This window comes from Mizuhopecten yessoensis, unplaced genomic scaffold (genome assembly GCF_002113885.1).
Source record: "Mizuhopecten yessoensis strain PY_sf001 unplaced genomic scaffold, ASM211388v2 scaffold455, whole genome shotgun sequence".
Taxonomy (NCBI): domain Eukaryota; kingdom Metazoa; phylum Mollusca; class Bivalvia; order Pectinida; family Pectinidae; genus Mizuhopecten; species Mizuhopecten yessoensis.
The window spans coordinates 120,261-141,010 of NW_018403555.1; the positions used below are offsets into that span (position 1 = coordinate 120,261).

The 20,750-nt window shown below is 36.1% G+C and overlaps 1 protein-coding gene across 1 annotated transcript in view; it reads right to left on the minus strand.

Annotated features, from left to right (window-relative positions):
* Positions 1–11,271, minus strand: part of LOC110449461 (ceramide synthase 5-like) — a 23,973-nt gene extending 12,702 nt beyond the window's left edge. The window contains exons 1-4 of the mRNA XM_021496341.1: positions 10,619–11,271; positions 9,816–9,942; positions 2,558–2,664; positions 332–389 (exon numbers count right to left, since the gene is read on the minus strand). Coding sequence (XP_021352016.1) covers positions 332–389; positions 2,558–2,664; positions 9,816–9,942; positions 10,619–10,872 — 546 coding nt within the window. The 5' untranslated portion in view covers positions 10,873–11,271. The remainder of the gene's footprint in view (positions 1–331; positions 390–2,557; positions 2,665–9,815; positions 9,943–10,618) is intronic.
* Positions 11,272–20,750: the final 9,479 nt, after the last annotated feature.

Genomic DNA, 20,750 nt, shown 5'->3' on the forward strand with positions numbered 1-20,750 from the left:
CCCCCGGTAATGGTACATGTTATATAACACATGTGATCTTTTTAGATTATTTTTCTCGATACTGTTATATACCACGTTACATGTTTGATATGTGTTAAGTGTGGTTTTCTCCCATTAGGACACATTTGACATCTGTGACTTATGTTAAAACGTTAACGGTTGACTGCCATGGCACATAATGCTGTTTGTGTAAGAGTTGCGTCCATTAATTTGTTTTAGTTTACATTTCATTATACATTGTAGCTCCGTGTCATGTCCTAAACCTATTATTTAAGCTCTGTATGGTTTAATTTATCCTTGAGTATAAATATTGTACTAGAAACAGACTTACATCCCACAGGATGTACAGACCGGAAAGGAAGCTGATTGTGTAAAACAGGAAATACCAGCTGAAAATAAAATTCAACAGAATTAGATATAATAAAAAAAAATGTGTATGTTTCTGTTCAAAAATATCATACGCTTGCTGGAAGTTTAAACAGTGAATACCATTTTATAAACGAAGAGAAAAGACTAAACAATGATGAACAATTTATATACATATTATATTAAGAATCAGTACGAAAAATGAATTAATATTTCTACGCATCGTTAACCTATATTACATGCTTTGTTAATGTGGTGCTGGAGACCAATGGTCCACCAGCATCAGCATTAGTCTACTGTTACAAACACCTATATAGCTGAACACGACTGGTCAAAGACAAATGTCTTTGTGTAGTGATGATAGCAGCTATTCGGTTTATTACTTGCAAACTCGGGAAAAATATTAAAAATATTAAAACCAAGAGGGCAAAATAAATCACTGGGTACAACACACGAGGACAACATATGCCAAAACGTAATGAAATAAAGACAACATATACCACAACGGCATCACACAAGGACAACATATACTACAACGTCATCAGACAAGGACACAATATACCACAACGTCATCAGACAAGGACACCATATACCACAACGTCATCAGATAAGGACACAGTATACCAAAACGGCATCAGATAAGGACACAGTATACCAAAACGGCATCGCACAAGGAAAACATATACCACAACGTCATCAGATAAGGACACAATATATCAAAACGGCATGGCACAAGGACAACATATACCACAACGTCATCAGATAAGGACACAACATACCAAAACGGCATCGCACAAGGACAACATATTCCACAACGTCATCAGATAAGGACACAATATACCAAAACGGCAACGCACAAGGACAACATATACCACAACGTCATCAGATCAGGACACAATATACCAAAACGGCATCGCACAAGGACACCATATACTACAACGTCATCAGATAAGGACACAATATAGCAAAACGGCATCGCACAAGGACAACATATACTACAACGTCATCAGATAAGGACACAATATACCAAAACGGCATCTCACAAGGACAACATATACCACAACGTCATCAGACAAGGACACAATATACCACAACGTCATCAGACAAGGACACCATATACCACAACGTAATCAGATAAGGACACAGTATACCAAAACGGCATCAGATAAGGACCCAGTATACCAAAACGGCATCGCACAAGGACAACATATACTACAACGTCATCAGACAAGGACACAATATACCACAACGTCATCAGACAAGGACACCATATACCACACCGTCATCAGATAAGGACACAGTATACCAAAACGGCATCAGATAAGGACCCAGTATACCAAAACGGCATCGCACAAGGACAACATATTCCACAACGTCATCAGATAAGGACACAATATACCAAAACGGCATCGCACAAGGACAACATATACCACAACGAACATATACCACAACGTCATCAGATAAGGACACAATATACTACAACGCCATCGCACAATGACAACATATACCACAACGTCATCACACAGGAGTAACATATACCTCGGCGTCACCACACCAGAACAACAAATACCAAAACATCCCCACATCAGGATAACATATAGCACATCCCCAACACATAACAATATAATATACCACAGCGTCAACCGACAAGGACAACATCGCGCCTTACATTCTGATATGGATATTTAATGAAAAAGATTAATGGCATTCAATTTACCTGAAACAATTGTCAAATCGATCACCCGGGTATGGTATATTAAGCATAACCTGCCCTGTCCAAAGGTTATAAGAAGGACAGAATGTGTTCAATGATAATGGATGACTTCATCAATTTGCAAGATAATTTGTCATCAACTTTAACAGGTTGGTTAAAATCAATATCCTTTACAGGCGTCAGTTCTATCGTAAGAAATATCTTTCTAGGGACACCCATTAACATATTTTTGTGTCTGACATTAAAGTTTAAAGCGCCAGTGTCATTAATAAGTCATCTACATTAAATATCTATGTCTCCCATTCGAATGAAGGGAAGGGGGGCATGCTATGTTAATACCCCAAGGTCAATTCAGTGCAACCTTTTCATTTGTAACTTTTAAACTGTTAGGGTAGCGTGATCATTCGTGTCAAATATAGGTATATGCTATTAAGGAGAGACAAGTCTTTTTTAAAAAAATTAAATTTCATGTTATACCTGCATTCCCTGAACTTTTTCATCCTGCCTGGCATTTCTCGACTGCGTCTGTGTCGGAACCATCTCTGTATCTGTCTCCCTGTCAGACTTGTCTTTTTGCCTAACTCCTGTCACAAGTATCAAAAACACATGGAATCATAATTTGTCATCAGTAAAACACCACCCGAAAAAACACACAGCTGACACGACTGCCACGTATACTTAGGGGCATGTTGATGCAGTAGGTCATGATTCATCTCCTGTTCAGTTGTTCTTAAGCTCATATAAGATGCTGTATATTACTAATTGCTTGTCTCTTGAAAAATATCGTTGTATATATTTCTGCCTTTTTAAGTGTACATCCACGACTTTGTTAAGGAGGATGAACACATGTTGACTGTACCGATACGATTTGGTAGTTGTGTAGTTGATACAGTATACCAAAAATGAACTACACTCCACCTTACATTAGTTCGTCTTTCTAGGACTCATAGGTGATGTTAGGGGCCAAAAGAGTTGAAATTCAAATCGATCTGTTGAAACATAGGGGAAGTCATAAAACCCCTTAATACTATGAATTACAACACATACAGGAGTACTGGTGAGTTTAAAACTAATTATGAATAATGTGTACATATATTATGAAACGTGCCACTACTCAAACGATATCATTGTAAAAACAGTTTTTCTCTTATTTATTCCAGGTACTAATACGTATTATGTGATTAAGCTAAACAAACAACCTATCTGAAGATTTGCTACGAGTGACAAGCGGTTATCATATCTAAATTGATCTGGGTTAATTGCTAAGAGTATACGATGTGAAAGCATCGATCCAGCTCACTGCATTGACTGTACATGGCAGGTTCTACCATGAACACACTTTTCAGAAGAACGTTGAGTAGGACGGACCTCCTTGGAAATAAGTTTTATGAAATCGGTTTCCTCTGACATTAGAATGATTTCAAAATCAGAAATGAATTCTAATTGTTCAAGCGGAATACAAATGCAATTAATTAACTACTCTCCCATTTGTATAGCATCCTTAATATTATCCAAGGAAAGCTTAACTGAGAACGAGTAATGGATGTCTAAGAATGCAACGAAGGCAAGCGATTTCCTCTCTATGCAATGATAAATTGATTCTGAAACTAGATGTGATGCCTCACTGCTCCCTCGATCACTACACTGACGTACATTTACACGACGATAAACACATTCCAACCTGTTAGGTTACGAATGACTCCCGTTGTGGAGGCCTCGGGTAATATAATGCCTGTCTAGCTATTTTATCAGTTACAACCATCGCTTGTCGATAAATAATATCACATTTAGGGGTAGATACTTTCATACCAACTCTCAAAAATAATGTTTATAACATACTTGGTTTGAGCAATAAAATCTACTGGTTTTGCTATTGATATTTGACTATTAAGGAAAACTATTTGACCAATAAGTGCAATAAAACGAATAAATTAGTAAAACCACGGTCCAAATGCCACTTTTTAAAATGTGTATTTTGTTGTAGAGTTGTCAGGGATTCCCGTGTTTATATTTGATGATTTAACTGCAGATAAAACAGGGGAAAAGACAGAATCGACGACACCTGCCATGCAAATCTAGGGCAAATCTAGGGCGATTCAGGTCAAATCTAGGTCAAATCTAGGGCAAATGAGTATTGAAAGAAGAGAAACAACAGGGCACACTAGTGAGCACAACCACATACTCCTACCTTAATATCATACAAGTATTATTTTCTAAAAAAATAGTCCAGATTATGATACAAATTGTCCAAAGTGTTAAAAACCTGCACCTTAAGAAATCGTGTTTGTAAATAAGTCCGTCAGTAGTCGATATTTTTCACGTAAATAACCATATAAGGATCACACTCCTGAATAGTTTGTTTTGGTTTAGTATTGTTTAACGTCCTATCAACACCTATAGTCATTTAAGGATGGCCTCCCCTGTGTGCAAGATGCATGTTTGTAGTTATGCGTGTGTGTTTTGGGAGGCTGCGATATGTTCGTGTTTGTTTCCTTGTGATAGCGCGGAACTAATGCCGAATTTATAGTGCTACCTAACTGAAACATACTGCCGAAGACACCCAGCAGGACACCCCACCCGGTCACATTATACTGACAACGGGCGAACCAGTCGTCCCACTCCTAAATTGCTGAGCGTTAAGCAGGAGTAGAAACTACCATTTTTACAGACTCTGGTATGTCGTGGCCAGGGGACAGAACCTCAAGCCTTCCTCACTGGGGCGAACGTTCAACTAAAGGCCAAAAGTGATGCATTGTCAAGGGAGACATAAGGAAGACGAAAGTTGTTTAGAAAGAAGAGAAAAGATAAGATCCCACATTTATTCGCCTCTTAATATCATGCAATGGGGGCAGCAGGTACAATTCTTACGCCCTATCGCAGGGACTACACTCCTGAATACTGATTCAATTACGACATGTTAACCCATAGTCTGGGGATATATCAATGTTACAATCAAGAAAGGGTATTTTATGATTGGAGAATCTATACCGTCCCTCTTATTGCACAGCTTTGTAGTTCATTCCCCCTGTTGGTCATGTTGTAAAGTAAAGGTGGAGATAAGAGTCTAACGTAGGGGAATACATAATGTGTTTATTTGAATACAGACAAGCAATGAAAACTGTAATTCAAGCTTTTTTATGTTTAAACAGCAACTGCTGTTTGACGTATAGAGCAGTGTTAATATTATATATCTATATTAATCAAGTTGATCAAAAGGAAAAATAAGAAGATAGTGTGAAGGTTATTGTTTGAGCAGTCAAATGTCAACATTAAAATTATATAAGGATTGTAGTTATTTGTTTTCAATTTCATGATAGTATGAGCGCAAATCAGCTACATACATATTCCAAGAAGCCAACTAGGGCTTTATGGTAAATATGTATGTAACCGCTTTGCGTTCACACATGTACTGGCATGAACATTAACACAAATGACGTTCAATTCTTATATTGACATTCTGTTCTGTTTAGTTATTATTGACCTAAACAAAGATACTTCCTTATATTTTCAATGTTAAATTGTCTGTGTCATCAGCCTGGAACAGCCTAAAGTCACTTAACTGCTTCTTTCTAACGGTTGTCTCGTGTCACTTGAGGCGGAAGGAGAAACTTGACGCAATTTCTTATGGTAATGCTTATAGAGGAACGTGCAGTGGAAATATACAATGTTCATAGAGGTTTTAAAAATATAGCCTTTGCATATTAAATGAATTAATTCATTTGAAATGTCTACCTACGTAACACCCTTTAATGGACCTCGCGGTGTAAACTACAAAGAAATAGCTGATTTCTTGCACTATTTTGCATTCCCCTGATTATTTGTATAACTAAACACGGTAAGCTCATCTAGAGTAGATAAAGTACTACTGTTGATAAATTACCACATGCACCCTAGAGAGATACTTAATTAACATATCAAATGGAATAAAGTGGTTATAGTCTTACGTTTAATGGATACATTGCATGATTATATGAATTAAATAACCTTCTATTGCAATGCTTAGTTTGGACCAGATACGAGTTCACTCCATTACTTAATGCAGATTAAATTGCTCTTGTTCCATGACAACCATTATTTGTCTGTGAAAAGCATCCTTGTGGGAAGGCTTTTGATTGTTTATAAAAACAGAATTGTCTTCAAGCTCCGTTGGAAGAGCGGAGAAACAGAAAACTAAGGTTCGCTTGTTTGATCCCCGGAGAAAGCAGTGGTTGACACTACTTACTGTTATAGAATGGTATATGACCTAATTTGTGGTGACAAGATGTCATATAACCTGGCTTTGGGTCGTGTTCGAGGGCAAGCACGATTTAAGGTAGAGTGTATCACTGCATCAATAATAATGGCGAAGAAGAGTTCCGTTCAGAGAATGATTTTTACCTGGAGTATTATCTTATCTATTAAGAAGATGGAACAACCAAAAGTAGTTTACCTGGCTTAGGGTAACGTACCTTGTCAAGTTGTTAAAAGGCATTGTGGCGAATAAACGTGAGGCTTCATTAGTAAAATGGAAACTTTGCAATATGAAGGTTCTGAGTTCGAGTTTCTGCTGTTTTTCTTTCTTTCTGTTTCATTTTCAAACGTTCCTATTTCGAACTACAATGATTCTGTTAAATGCATCGATTTATTCAGGACTGTTGTTTGGTTATTGAGCGAGAGCGTCAACCGATAAAAGGTCGACTTTAGCTTCAGTGATGACATACTCACTCGGCAAGCAATATATAAACACACACCCTTACAAACATAATCGTCTTGTTGATAGCAACGTCAAGCTATCGGTGACAAACAGAGTATCTCGTGACACCTTAGTGCCAGCACATAATGACATTAACAGTACGTTCCAGGTACGTAACACAGTGCTGTGTAAGCATGTATGTTCAAGTACCTAGCGTGTATTTTAAATTAGCAATTCAGATCCTGTTGTAAATGTGAGATGCGTTATGAGTGTTAATGTGCCACACATTCATGTGGTGCACTGTTCGGTCCCCGTTATTTCATGCTAAAATACATCCGTTTGCTTACATTCCAACGCTCCACAGAATCTACCTGTGTAGTACATCCTTATCCGACACATTGGCAGGATTCAACTCAGTAACATATTCGTATATTACTTAGTCCGCATTGGATATAAAAGAGTGACATATACATTTCTCAAATAATTTCAAAGGTTTCATCAATGATTCCCGCGGAAAGATGTTTGCTTGTTCAAGCGGAATAGTTAGTGAATGACATTTTGAATAATGTATTGATCAACATATGGTAAATATGTGTCCCCTAACAGAATATCGATATTCTGTGATAATCATTGTAGTGGTGATGCGGGATACTGTATCTATGCTAAAGTATGAATAATTATTCCTTGTTTGATTCTGTATACATTTAGCCTATTGCTAGGCAAGGAATGCTACAACTCGTCCTTTCAAAAGAACCTTCCCCCAGACCGTCCACCAGACTAAGGGATGCTGTGGTTACCATAGTAGACGGTATTGTTTGAGGATGTTTATCTCGATGTATCCTTAATAAATCTATAAAATCAATTTCCCTCGGTGGGTGTGAAACCCATTGTTTATATCGAATTCTTCCTCATACCGTTGGGCTTGGATATTCTAAATGATAAACCAAGCGTGGACTTCCTTTTCTGGTACAAAAAAACCTACGCCTACGTATATCTCCTTTCATTCAATATTAAGCTTCCGAATAATGTTTTTGATAAACTTGTCCTGATATAAGAAATATAACAGTGCTGGAGTTTTATAGACGATGTGTTGAGATTACGCTGCTTAAACTATTTGCTAGGAAGCTAACCAGGCTTGAAAAATAGAGTAAAGATAGCATTCATTCTCTCATGACATATGAAAACATACCCACTTGTTAGCATCCGGTGGCGTCGTTTATATCCGTGGGTTCATTGTAACAGTCGACACTGGTATCAAATAGATCCCACTTAATCAAGCCCAATGTGAACGAAATGTCACACTCATTGTCATACATTCTTTTATTTTTATTATTTAATTTTTTAATCGCAGGGCCTTGCTGGTAAAATTGAACATAAATATAACTAAACATCAACAAGCGTCAATATTTACAAATGCTAAAATGTGTCTTATATTAGATTGGTTATTATTTTCTATGGACGACTTGACCGTAGTAGAATGACGTTTATACTTGAAAATTCTCCAAGTAAAGAAAAAGAAAAGAAAAAACATTGCCAAGAATGAAAAAAGGCATTTACATGAACTGAGGAAACATTGTTTAAAATAAATGATAGACCCCCACCAACGACAATAGAACTGGGTGCTTCAAGATGGTAGGTATTTCCAACACCACATGTGGGCCTCATCAGAAACAGCTTTTGAATTGATTGTAGTTAATCAATTTAATCCAAACGAAAGAAAAACATGAAAACCATTTTTTTACACGCAACACAGTACTTCAACCGGTCTCATTATACTGACAAAAGGTAAAGTAGCAAGAAATATCAACCACCATTTTAAATGACTTTGGTATGCCCGGCCTGCGCACAAAACCAATTGCCAACCCCAAATTTAACACTAACCAAAAGCGAGGTATTGCCAAGCAAGGCGATAGGAAACAGAAAGGTTGTGTAGAAGAGAGAAACGATAAAGATCAAAAATGTTGCAATGTGGGTAGCAGATTCTTCAGGGGCCCCACATCAGTCGCCTTTTACAAAATGCAGTAAAATACAGCAGTCCTATTCTTTCCAACAACCTGCTGGAGGAACTTATTTGGAACACCTGGTCATACTCTCCTTGTTCTTATTCAAAGGTGTCCATGGTGAATATATCCTTTGTTTTTACTTTGTCCTAGTTTAAGCGGATAACCGAACATATTTCTCTTTGAGACTTCGAAAAAAGTCTTGAAGACTTTCAAAAGTCTTGCAAATATGACCTGAACATGAACAAGTGTGACTTTCACATTAATTATCTTTCATGTCCTGCTCGTAGAAACAAAACAAGAAAGAGACCGTGAACCCATCCACAGTAACCGGAAGTAACGTAAGGTGGCTAGAAACGACGAGAGTTTCTTTGATACCCGGGTGTTGTCTCCCGTCAAATTCAAGAAGTGACAGTGACATATGAGTGTTAAATGTCGCAAATGTAGGTTGAACAATCATTGTAAGATAACCCAGTCTAAGTGAAGCAGAAAAAGGTTTGCATAACTTCAATACATTAACTGTAGTTTTCTCCCACATTAGACAGAGATATCCGCATTTCTGTCATAGAAAGATATTTCTGAAAAGACGGGGTATTTTCCTGTCATAACCATTGTATAACGTGAGCCAATAATGCAATGACGTCACGTCAAAATTAGCAGATCACGGAAGATGACTTTGTTTTGCTGGAAACTATTATGTCAACGTTTGCATTTCATTAAATTACCATTTGAAATTGATGTGGGAGAAAATAATCATCCCCAACTTTTGGAGTAAGACAAAACATCTCAATCTTCGGGTCAAAGCCTCTAGCTAGACATTAAAGAATCTTACCCATTGGGTTATGAGTTTTTGTCTTACCCCCGAGGTGGAGGAAGATTATATTCATGGCAAAAAGTATAGAACATAAATCGTAGAACAGACTATTGAGTGTTTTTGTGTCTTTAGTGTATTTACATACAAATTGGAGACTGGTCTCATACTACCAAGAAAAGGAAAGTTCAATATCAGCGTATTTAAAGATATCAGGAAATGTCATAAAAGTAATGCTTTATCATCGATTACCTCCGCATATGTTTGGTCGTTGTACTTGTCAACAGCATACGCAGCTTCTAGAGTCGGATTCTTCTCTATGGTGTACTGCTTCTTGAAGTTCAGGCCGACACATAACGCAAAGGGAACCACCAATATCCTATTAACAAAGCGCAAAGTCTGAACGGACAAGTAAATCAGGTGAAACTCAGATAAGACATGAATTATTGTCACTATTCTGTTGCTTCAGAAATTAAGTTATTGATAATAAAACGTCTATAGCAGTGGTTCAGTTGATGTCTATATCTAGTTAAGTGAGTGCGAGGTGTTGATATCATTTGCCTTAAGTTTGCCACCCTCAGTCAGCGATGAACCAAGCAAAATGATCATAAATTAAAAGGAATATAACAAGATAAAAACTGTATCGAATGCTGTCGAACACATACATTTTTTTGTCAATATGGAATTAAATATAAAACTTACATGGATTAATAATCACATTTTTAATATTCCAGAAGGTCATATAAAAAAATTACTGAGTGTGCTTGTGAACTGTGATAAAAGCATCTCAAGGTGTCCCTTGAAAATGACAAACCATGAATATCGAAGATGTACTGTTATCGTACAGGTCGTTTATTGTTTATATGTCAAATGGCTTAACAAGACAGTATCTGTAGACTACCAATGTTGAAAAAAAGCAAAATAAAAACAGTAAAATTAAACAGAAACGTCAACAACATTGACTAAGGATTATCAGACAGACACGATGAACCGAACAAAACCGCTGGAGACCGAATACGGACTTAAATATAACATGAAATTAAGCGTATACCTACCAATCATACACCAGTCGAATACCAAGTAGAATAACTGCAATAGCAATGCTTGGGAGGAGAATGTCTCTTCCTAAAGGATAATATACACCAGGGGGTGGATTTTCGATTTCGTCCCATGTTGTGTTGTGCAGCCAGTGGTCAGCTTTCCAGAACCACGAACTAACCTCCTGTAGCATCGCCATTTCTGATGTACCAAGTAGTCTCAGCCTGTTAACTTTTAAGGTCTCGTCACAGGACGCTGACATATAAATCATTCATGTGTGTTCATATGTGTGAACGCTACTCAATGCTTCCTTTACAATTCATCGTAGCGTCATCTACACACCACTGCGCATGCAAACAGGTAAACAACACGTGGTTGATGCAGACAAAAAGCATACTAAGTAAATGTGTAATAACAATTTTCCCAGCCAGAGTTGTCTGTTATTTTGATCTCGTGGATTATAGTAAACAAATCATACGGTATCTAATTTAAACGCAGTGATCATTACAACACCATGCAAACCGATATCTAGTGAAATGTGAGACACAGCAAAACAAAAATTAGAATCTTGATATACCCCAATTGTTCGTAGTGGGGTTTTAACAGAGCTTACAATTCTACTTTAAGTGTCAGTAAAATACTGAAACCAGATACCGTGATGGCTAGAGCTGGCAGCTCGTGCTGAGGGACAAACCTAACGACAAACTGCCGCGCTTCGCTAGCCTTATAGAATTTCAATTTTCACATTATACATTAGAGTGATAACTGACACTGTATGGATAGTTGTATCCGGCTTTGAGTACATATTTATAGTGTGTAGGTAACTGCCATTTGCATTTAAAGATAATCATAATAGCATGCATTTCTTGTTAAGCCTGGGAATGATTTATACAACAGAAGCAGCGTTATGAAGTAACCTCATTGCGTTCAGATATAATTTAAAATGACGTTGCGAGTAGCTGTATGCTAACCAGCAGCACATAGTTTATGTGTGTAATATATGACTGATTTCCTTTTGAATTTCGGGCAGAGACAGTCGTGGCAATGTTGATATGACACTGGATTAACAAAGTACACGGCCAGGGTATTTTAAACCCCCCGGAGACCTCGGGATGGTAAAGTTACGCGACAAAGTGTTTGAGAGTAAACTTGTTGTCAATGGCAACACCATCTGGATTTATATTGTTGTTGTTCTTATTTGTATGGTTGTGTCTTTAAAAGATGTTTCGAATATAATAATGATAACAATACGACAGTAGGCTTAGTTGATCTATGGCTTATCCGACACATTTTAAAACTAAAAATTAAACGAAAATGAAGCTGAACACATATTTGGATTGGAACAAAAGTAACAATCGTTGGTTAGTGGTGATAATTAAGTCTTTTATTTGAAAAGACGTTTGTTTCATTATGTCTAGAGCAACGCCCACATATAAAGGTCACAGCACAGTTTTAGAATATTTATAATGATATTGATAAAACGCCTGTTAAATATCAATACATGTACAAAACTACAATACGGTAGACTTGAATACACCTCCTGTCATTTGGAGCATTTCTGTTCTTATGCTCAATTGTTAGCTACGATAAAACCTGTATGTCCTTCTATTCGATAACGGTGACAACATGGAGTGAATATATGAGGAAATTACAGTTATAAACGGCCTTCTTATACATTTCCATAGAATTGTTATATAATTATAAATAAGTATATTCCTTGATTATTTCCAAACTGTCCAATGAACACGTTTTTGCTACTATGTTACTGATACATTCAAGTGGGTTTAATTTGCTGACTTTAAAAAACGATCAAAAAGCAATTTAGTTTTTCTCTTTGATTTTACAAGATTATATGATTGTGTTCGTCAAATGTGTAACCTATGTACGCGGTTTGTTATATAACCCGTTGATCAGATCTAGAATTAAATGAGACATATTGTATGCACACGTCGATAACACGGGCAACCTGTAGACATCGTACACACGTTTACAAACTGAAATACTTTGTTGTGTAACTGTTGTTAAACATTTTTCCAGGTAGGGAGGAAACGCACTTGTGAGAACAACAATTACCATTGTACAAATCTATGAACGGTCGGAAATCCTGCTGTGATATTTATAAATAATAAATTCAAATTAATGTGTACAATGTATCATCCACTGTTTTCCTCCTGTAATATAAAAACGGAAATGAGACGCATCGATACGCTTTGTTCAGTATAAAGGATTCATATGTGAGTGTACATGTACAATACAATTTGGTCATATACACAACAACAATACGACACATATCAACTTACTATTCTACAACTGACATGGCTATTTACATTAATAATAATATCTAAGCGACGAAATTTTGCTGGGTCATTCAAGTAAACTTTGGAGAGAGGGAGGGGGGGGGGGGGGGGATAAGAGGGGGAAGGGGAGTGGCGGAGATAAAGTGGGCAGTGAAAGGTATAAAAGATGTAAACTCAGGAAGAGGTCAGATCTATCTGTTCTTTAACCGTTTACTGTATTCTAACAATTATTTTGAAATCAACTCCGTTGTACTGAATGATTGAGCTTATCTGCTCGTAGTCAAAACATGGCAAGCTGCCTGGACGCTGCAAGGGAAGACGGGATATATTATAACTGTGAAGTGATTTCATTGTGAGGATTAACTTTGTGATGGTTTAATAGTAACGGGTTTTTTACGACACGAATACCATTTTATTGCCATTCACAAAAATCTACTTTACAGAGCGGGCCTGTGTATTTTCGATATAGTACAGTCTTTTATATTTCGTAGATAGATAGATACGGTTTATGTTCATGTGTTGTTGTATATAGATAGGGTATGCTGGAAACGGAAAGTGGACCATTGAGTTCTGAACTGTACTACATCTAGGCCTCTTGTTGTTCTGGCAACTTCATGGAAGTTGGTCTATTAAATGTTACTGAACCTAATAAGGAAGAATCAGGAGAAAAGGAAAAGAAGAAGACGAATATTGAAATCAGACTAGAAACTTAAGTATATTTATGTAACGAACATATCATAAACAGCTAAACAATTAGAACTGGTTGATTTGATAAATAATTATTTGATATAGCAATTTAGCACATTCACCTCCACATGAAAGTGCAAACTGCACACTCTTCTTTCGAACCCGCTATGTTGTACACTGGAAGCTTCTTATAGACAATACAGGTCATACACCAGCCTGTAAATTATCTAAATCCTAATTTCAATAAATATATGGAATAATATATTGAAAAGCGATAAGTCGGATAATGAAAATAATCTTGATTGGCTGGCATTTATTCAGTACAACGTGGGACCCATTTATACGATTGTTCACAATAAGACACGGTCGGCACTCTGTCAATTGCAGAAATATCTCCAGAATCTATTCAATGTCTAACATCCGTTCTTCTGCAATGCATCAATAGTCTGAAAGCCTGTCGCTGAGAATACTGTTTATGCTTTGGATAAACCATGTCGATTAACTTTGGAGAGAGCCCGGTAAGTTGTGAGGATTTCTGCCCAATCACTGTATTGGTTTCGTATAAAATGAGGTTTTAATGAAGCACGTCACTTGCATGCATAGCTGAGAATGACATCTTTTATTTTGATCAAATAATCTAAGGCTCTTTACTTAGTGTGTTCACATTTGTTTACATTTGGACATATTGAACTACTCCTAAGGTAATTGTTGTTAGTTAAACAATCATTAAAAGAAAGGACGAATAATTATGTGTTGAAATGTGGGTTTCAAAATGATGTTTGGACATGCATGCGTTCAACTGGGTTCCGTTTATATATATTGATACATCAACTCGATTCCTGACGCTAATGTGATGATTAAATATCGATTCAGAGTTTAATTACACCTCGTTCTTTTGTCTTATTAATTTTGTATTTAATATCTTAACTAAAAATCACTTATACTATAATTATTCACCTCTGCAATGAACATTATTAATACTCATTACTCATGTCACCGCGTGACAAGACATTAACTGATCCTCGACAATAATTCTTCTAGTTATTGTAGGTCTTCCATCACGAATATCGTCTTCTAATAGATACATTCAAGTAACCAATTAACACGCGTTTTAACAGAGAGCTGTTCTTCTAATTAGAAGAATTTTACAACGTAGAACTGAAATATCATGGGACGTAATATTTCACCGTCCGAATTAAGGGAAACAATATATCGCAATCCAGGTACTCGTATCAGTACAATATGATTTGTCTATAAGACTATAGGGTGGAATTCGAGGCATGGAAACGTCACGTGTCATAGCATTGTCTTCCTTCGTCACTAGTGTTTCTATGTTATCATTATTATAATATTATATATTTGCCCAAGAACTGCAGTGTTGATGGAAGGTCAGATATATCTTGGCTGAATCAAAACTTTATTTAATGGCAACTGTATACTATCTATTGAAGGTACTACTGTGGGCATGGGAAATAAGGAGAGAACAATAGAAAATTAAATATGGTATCATATTGTGTATGGTGGTGTACATTGGGATTGACTGCCAATTTAATGAGTCTGTTTGAATGACACTATCATGTATTGATATACCTTACATGTTTTACACAAAGAATCCGTATCGACTTGCTCGTTTTCATTTTCTACATTCCACATTTCTATAAGCCTACATTATAAATAATCTAATGGCTAAAATCCGCTAGGGAATAGGTATCAGAATGCTGTTCGGAAGTACCTTGGTCCCCCTAGTGTACTGTCTATATTAATTGGCGATATTATCCGAAGTTGTACGAATGTATACCGATGTACTCAATTGTCATTCAATAACATTTCATTTAAACAGCTAAACAACAAACATCAATCTACATCTTTTGGGAGTAAATATATACTCGACCTCATCGTTATAGCCTCTTCATCCCCAAGTCGCGGTTTTGTTCAAATAACGATTAATACAAATGTCTTTAATCACGGATATCTAATACTTAACTCATGATCCAAAATTATTCAATGCTCGACTGTACTTTATTTAAATATCAATAACAAGTTGAAACTAAAATTGAAGATTTATAAATAACTATATGTAAAAATGTAGCTTATTTGATTAAATTGCTGACACCAGTTATAAACAACTGTAGAATTTGTTTTTATTGACTTATTACTAATACCAGCTTTAGATAATTGTAGAATGTTGCTTGGCGTTAACTCATTATTCACACCATTAATGGACATTTGTACAGAGAAGGCAGCTTTGCATTCATTAAAGTTCATTACACGGTTTTGTTTCTCGTTCCTAAGGTATGACGGACACCAGTTGTAGATCATGACAGGGTGTTAGAAGTGTGATTTCGTGTTCATTCATATCTGACACCGGTATCCCATATACTATCAAGTTGTTCCTCTACACTTTATTACTGTACAGTATAGTTGTCTTTTATTAACGCTACAGTTTTGGCAATAACCCATTTGGTCGTCATACTGCACTGGACGTGTACTAGTGTCTACATGTATTTCTCCTTTCAACTTGAAGAACTGCACGAGAGACTTGCAGCAATTAACGTTCCCGATGATTTTCCTAAATATTTTGCTGTTGCAGACGTGATGATCGTACATATTGGTACGTTCATCTTATAATAGCGAGGAATTTACAAGATGGATTTATTTAAAGCGAGCGCAGCGAGCGCTGTTTATATCGTTCGCATGGTATATATATAATTCAAGCAAAAAGCTATTTATATAGTAACACAAAACGAAACTACAATACTAAGCCATTTTTTTTCTTTCCATCGTGCAGAACGGACTTTAAAATTTGCTACACTCTGATTGGCTATTTATAGACCAGAAGCTAAACAACCGCCGTTTTAGACCTCTGTGGGAATAAAAAATATGTTTCAAATCATGTCTTATTTACGTGAACTTTGCAAACGTATTCGTTATGGTTTGAAGTGTTTCTTCCTTAAAACGGATTTAAAAATAAAATTATCAATGTTTTTGACGAATAAGGTTTCGCAATAAATATATTTGCGGTTTGAAAATCGCAGGCTTCAAACTTTGTCACATTCTGATTGGTTGAAAAACACCGGGACAGAAAACTTCACCTGGAAGCCTGCGAGAGAATATATCCGATATGAAATAATCAACAAGAGTTTGGAATGCATTTTACCAGCATCACAGACAAGTTTCATGTATGACTCAAAAGTCTACCAATTTTAATATGTGTTTGTCACTCTTTTAACAAGAAAACAACCGTCGTCTTCACGAAAGCTAGACATGTGCAAGTCTGGTTACTTCAGTGCAAAGGAGAACCGGTCAGACGAAGAGTTTCTTTGTTTATCAGCGAAAATGCTGATGAGCTGCCTGAAATACATGTATGTACGCGCATGTGTGGGTTTAAAGTAAGTATGCGTAGCCTACTTTGTCAGTTCGTGTCTGTATCACAACATGACTCCCCCGTCCCCCTCCCCGCCATGGTGCGATTTGCTTCAAGTCAGTCGGTTCAATCACAGGGACTCGTTACAAATGTCTGAAATACACATATGCTATACAGATATGGGTCACAGCACACATGATGCTTTGACCCATATCAGCATAGCATATGGTGTATTTCAGACATTTGTAACGAATTGACCCCATGTGGTTCAAGGTGGGAAATCGAGGGGGATTCGAGATTCATGTATATGTAATAAGGAAGCAGGCCAATTGCTGGTAGTTTGTAGGCTAATGTGTTAAGAAAAATACATTGCCATGCTTTTTAAATGCACAAAATGTATTAAGACGTGTTGAAAAAAGTTTCTTTTTACAATTCATTTCATCACTGTCGCTTCTATTTAATTACAAACAACGAGACTTACAAAAGATGACAAACATCAAGCATTCCATTAAGTCCCCTTTACCTAAGTACTAAAATTAATACCCGGACGATGCAATATATCAAAAAACATCTGTTCTACCCTTTAATGTAACTGTATTTAATGAAGGCGGTAATTACACTTATATGTAAACAAATGTCACAGTGACATTTATCTGGCCAGTTTAATTTTAGCCTTAACAAAACAGAGGCGTTTAAAGAAGAAGAAAAATAAGATAGCTGTGACATTAAAGCAATCCTGATAAAACGTTTTCATGAAAAGCTATTCTAGGCAAATAGATATCTAATAATGGGCCTAGACTCAAGAGTGCTTCCATAATTATGTTTGTTTCTTTATGCCATGAAAGCACACATGCTTGGTTGTATGGTTGCAGGAATATCAAATGCATGTATTTCAATGTTATAAACCTCTACTTACGCCTAAGGTGGCGGGGCTGAAACCTGAAAGTACTTGTTGTAGACTAAGTGGATCCATAGCTTTATGACCAGCAATAACATAAATGGCAAAAGCAATGACCAAGAGACTAAATCCTAAGGGATCAGCATAACCAGCAGGCTATCATAAAAAGCATGAGTGTATTCGTCCTTTAATGCCAAGCCAGCACAGATATGGTCAAAGAGTTGAGGTCTCAACCGTTGCATGATTTGATCCAAACACGTAGTCCCCATACCCATGCATCATAACTGTCTCTCCATGGTTATTGGTCTGGAAAATGTAGGAGAGATTTACTAAAATTGCTATATTTTGCTGAAACATGTCCTCTGAAGATTATAAGATTAGCCTAAGATAAGATTATTTCTCAATCACAAACGGTATGGGTGAAATCGTTGAAGAACACTCATGGTACCTTTAAAACTGAGCGTGTTATCACCGCTATATTATTGGGTTCTGTGTAAGAGGATCAATCAAATCAGTACATTATTTTGGAATGAGTAGCTCAAGCAATGTATATCAATAAAGGAACATAACTCCATAAATTTGGGAGCTAAAGTTCTCTGTTCTATATTCTCGAATACTCATGTCCCCTCATGATCATTGTAAGCATTATATGTACCAAGTATCATTGAAATTGGTGAAGTATGTGTTCTTTAATAGTGCAAACAATGCTTATAAAGGGACATAACTTAATCCATTTTGCATACTCTAGTAACACACCCTTAAGTGAAGTATTATGTGTACCAAGTATGATTAAAATTGGTGCAGTGTTTTAGAAGGAGGTACCAATTCATGTTATTCATATTCATTTTATCTACAGATAGATGCATGGACAGACAATATAACCACATTATAACCTCTCCCCCATATTATACATTGTGTGGCCTTGTAGGGAAACACAACTCACAAGGACCAAGCTCGAGTGAAACATTTATGGGGGAAAAGCAAAGTATCATTCAACATTCTTCCCTAATGCAAGACAAGAGTACTAAATAACTTTATAACTTTAACTTTTATATATACTAATATAGAACAATAACACAACAATGAAGATAAATCTTGCTACCGCACCATTGTTGTCTATTTCATCAACTTGTAACATAAACTCAAATGTGGTACTTCTAGCATTTTTTTCTAGAAAAGACTCCACATTAGAGAAATATGCCTGAAGAAATACTAGGTTATCTAAATTACCCCTTCTTGCCTTCTTGTTGGCTAAGACCAACTTTTCTTCATTATGTCATAACAAAATGTTTACCAAAATCTGGACTGTTGAGGGTCATGTAATGTGTTTTTGACAGTACAGCCCCACTTTTCAATTTTTAGTAACAGTGATCTCGAATAAATAATAAATTTGTGAAACTCCAAGTCCTTTGTACATCTATATGTATCACACTGTATCACTATGTGAAGTTTTAGAATGTTCGGCCTTTTTGAGTCCCGAGATAATCTCAAGAAACAAAAGTGCTGAAAAACAGATGGACAGACACTGTGGTTACTATACGGCACTAATGAAAAAAGGTTTGTAGAACAAAATACCAACCAACACCTTCTGTTTATGCAAACTTCAGTCCCCTTTGTCCAAAGATGCTCTAGAACAAATTTGGTTAATATCCTTTACTTTGTACAAAATTCATTTTTTCCCTCTATTTTCCCTATTGCGACCACCCCTCTGCCCATACCGACCATATGAACTAAAATTGGTTGACAGCATATACACAAATATTATAAACACATGAACTATGAGAATAAAATATTAACAAATCATTTGCAAAAGATACAATTGTTTTATTATCACTCAATGCTGAACCAGAATTACGTGGAGAAACATGGTGAGATATAATTAAACTTTAGATACAATCAAATCTTCACACCTGCCTAAGTTTGCAGAAAGTTGCAGAATACATCATAATAAATTGTAAAGTTTAAATGTGATTGAAATATCGCCAACACCAGTCACAGAAAAAAGGGTGTTTAAAAGCTTGATCTGGAAGTTTGCAATAATAAAATATTGTATATTACAAATTTGTGTCATGTTGTGACATGTTGTGACAGGTAAAATTAATATATTTTAGGGAGGAATTAATAACAATGTATGAATATTTCAAAATGAATTTAACTGTCATTGTACAATACCAGAAAGCTAATAATATTACATGTAGGATCTATATCTAAAATTGCAAATTAAAAAAAAATGTGTCTTGTTGGTACAGGTAAAATCACTGAATTAATTAAAGTCCATGGTTTAATAATGCTACATTAGATAGGAATAAATCACAGTGTATGAATATTTTCAAATCGACTTAACTGACATTTTATAATACCAGAAAGCTAATAACAGTACATGTTAGAAATTGGACAAAATATACCCAAAGGGTTTTACCTATTATACATAATTTATAGAATCTACCCGTTTCAAAAGGGTCAACAGACGACCCTTGGGTATTAAACAATACATTCGTTTTACTACTATGTTTTAAAATGTATTTGGATTTATATGCTTATTCGGTGATTTTGCCATTGCATTTCCATGCTAACTTGCCATGATTATGATTGTTTGATAAAGTGATGTGTTACCTTGAAAGAGCAGGACGTGCCAGGGGCGAGGCGGGAAAGTGTTTTATGGACTTCTATTTGATAAGTTTGATGGCTAGTATGTGAACTGCAACGTTTTTAATAATCATGGCGGTGCTTTGTGACATACCAATTTTGTCAATAGTTGATTTAGTGGTGATTTATTCTATGTAACTTGTATATACCTTTTAACCTTTTTCGAGCGTCCATTTACAGGACTGCTGACATCATCATCTACTATTCCATAGTTATATTTTACAGAATCGTGTTCCACATACTAATTGCAATAGAGC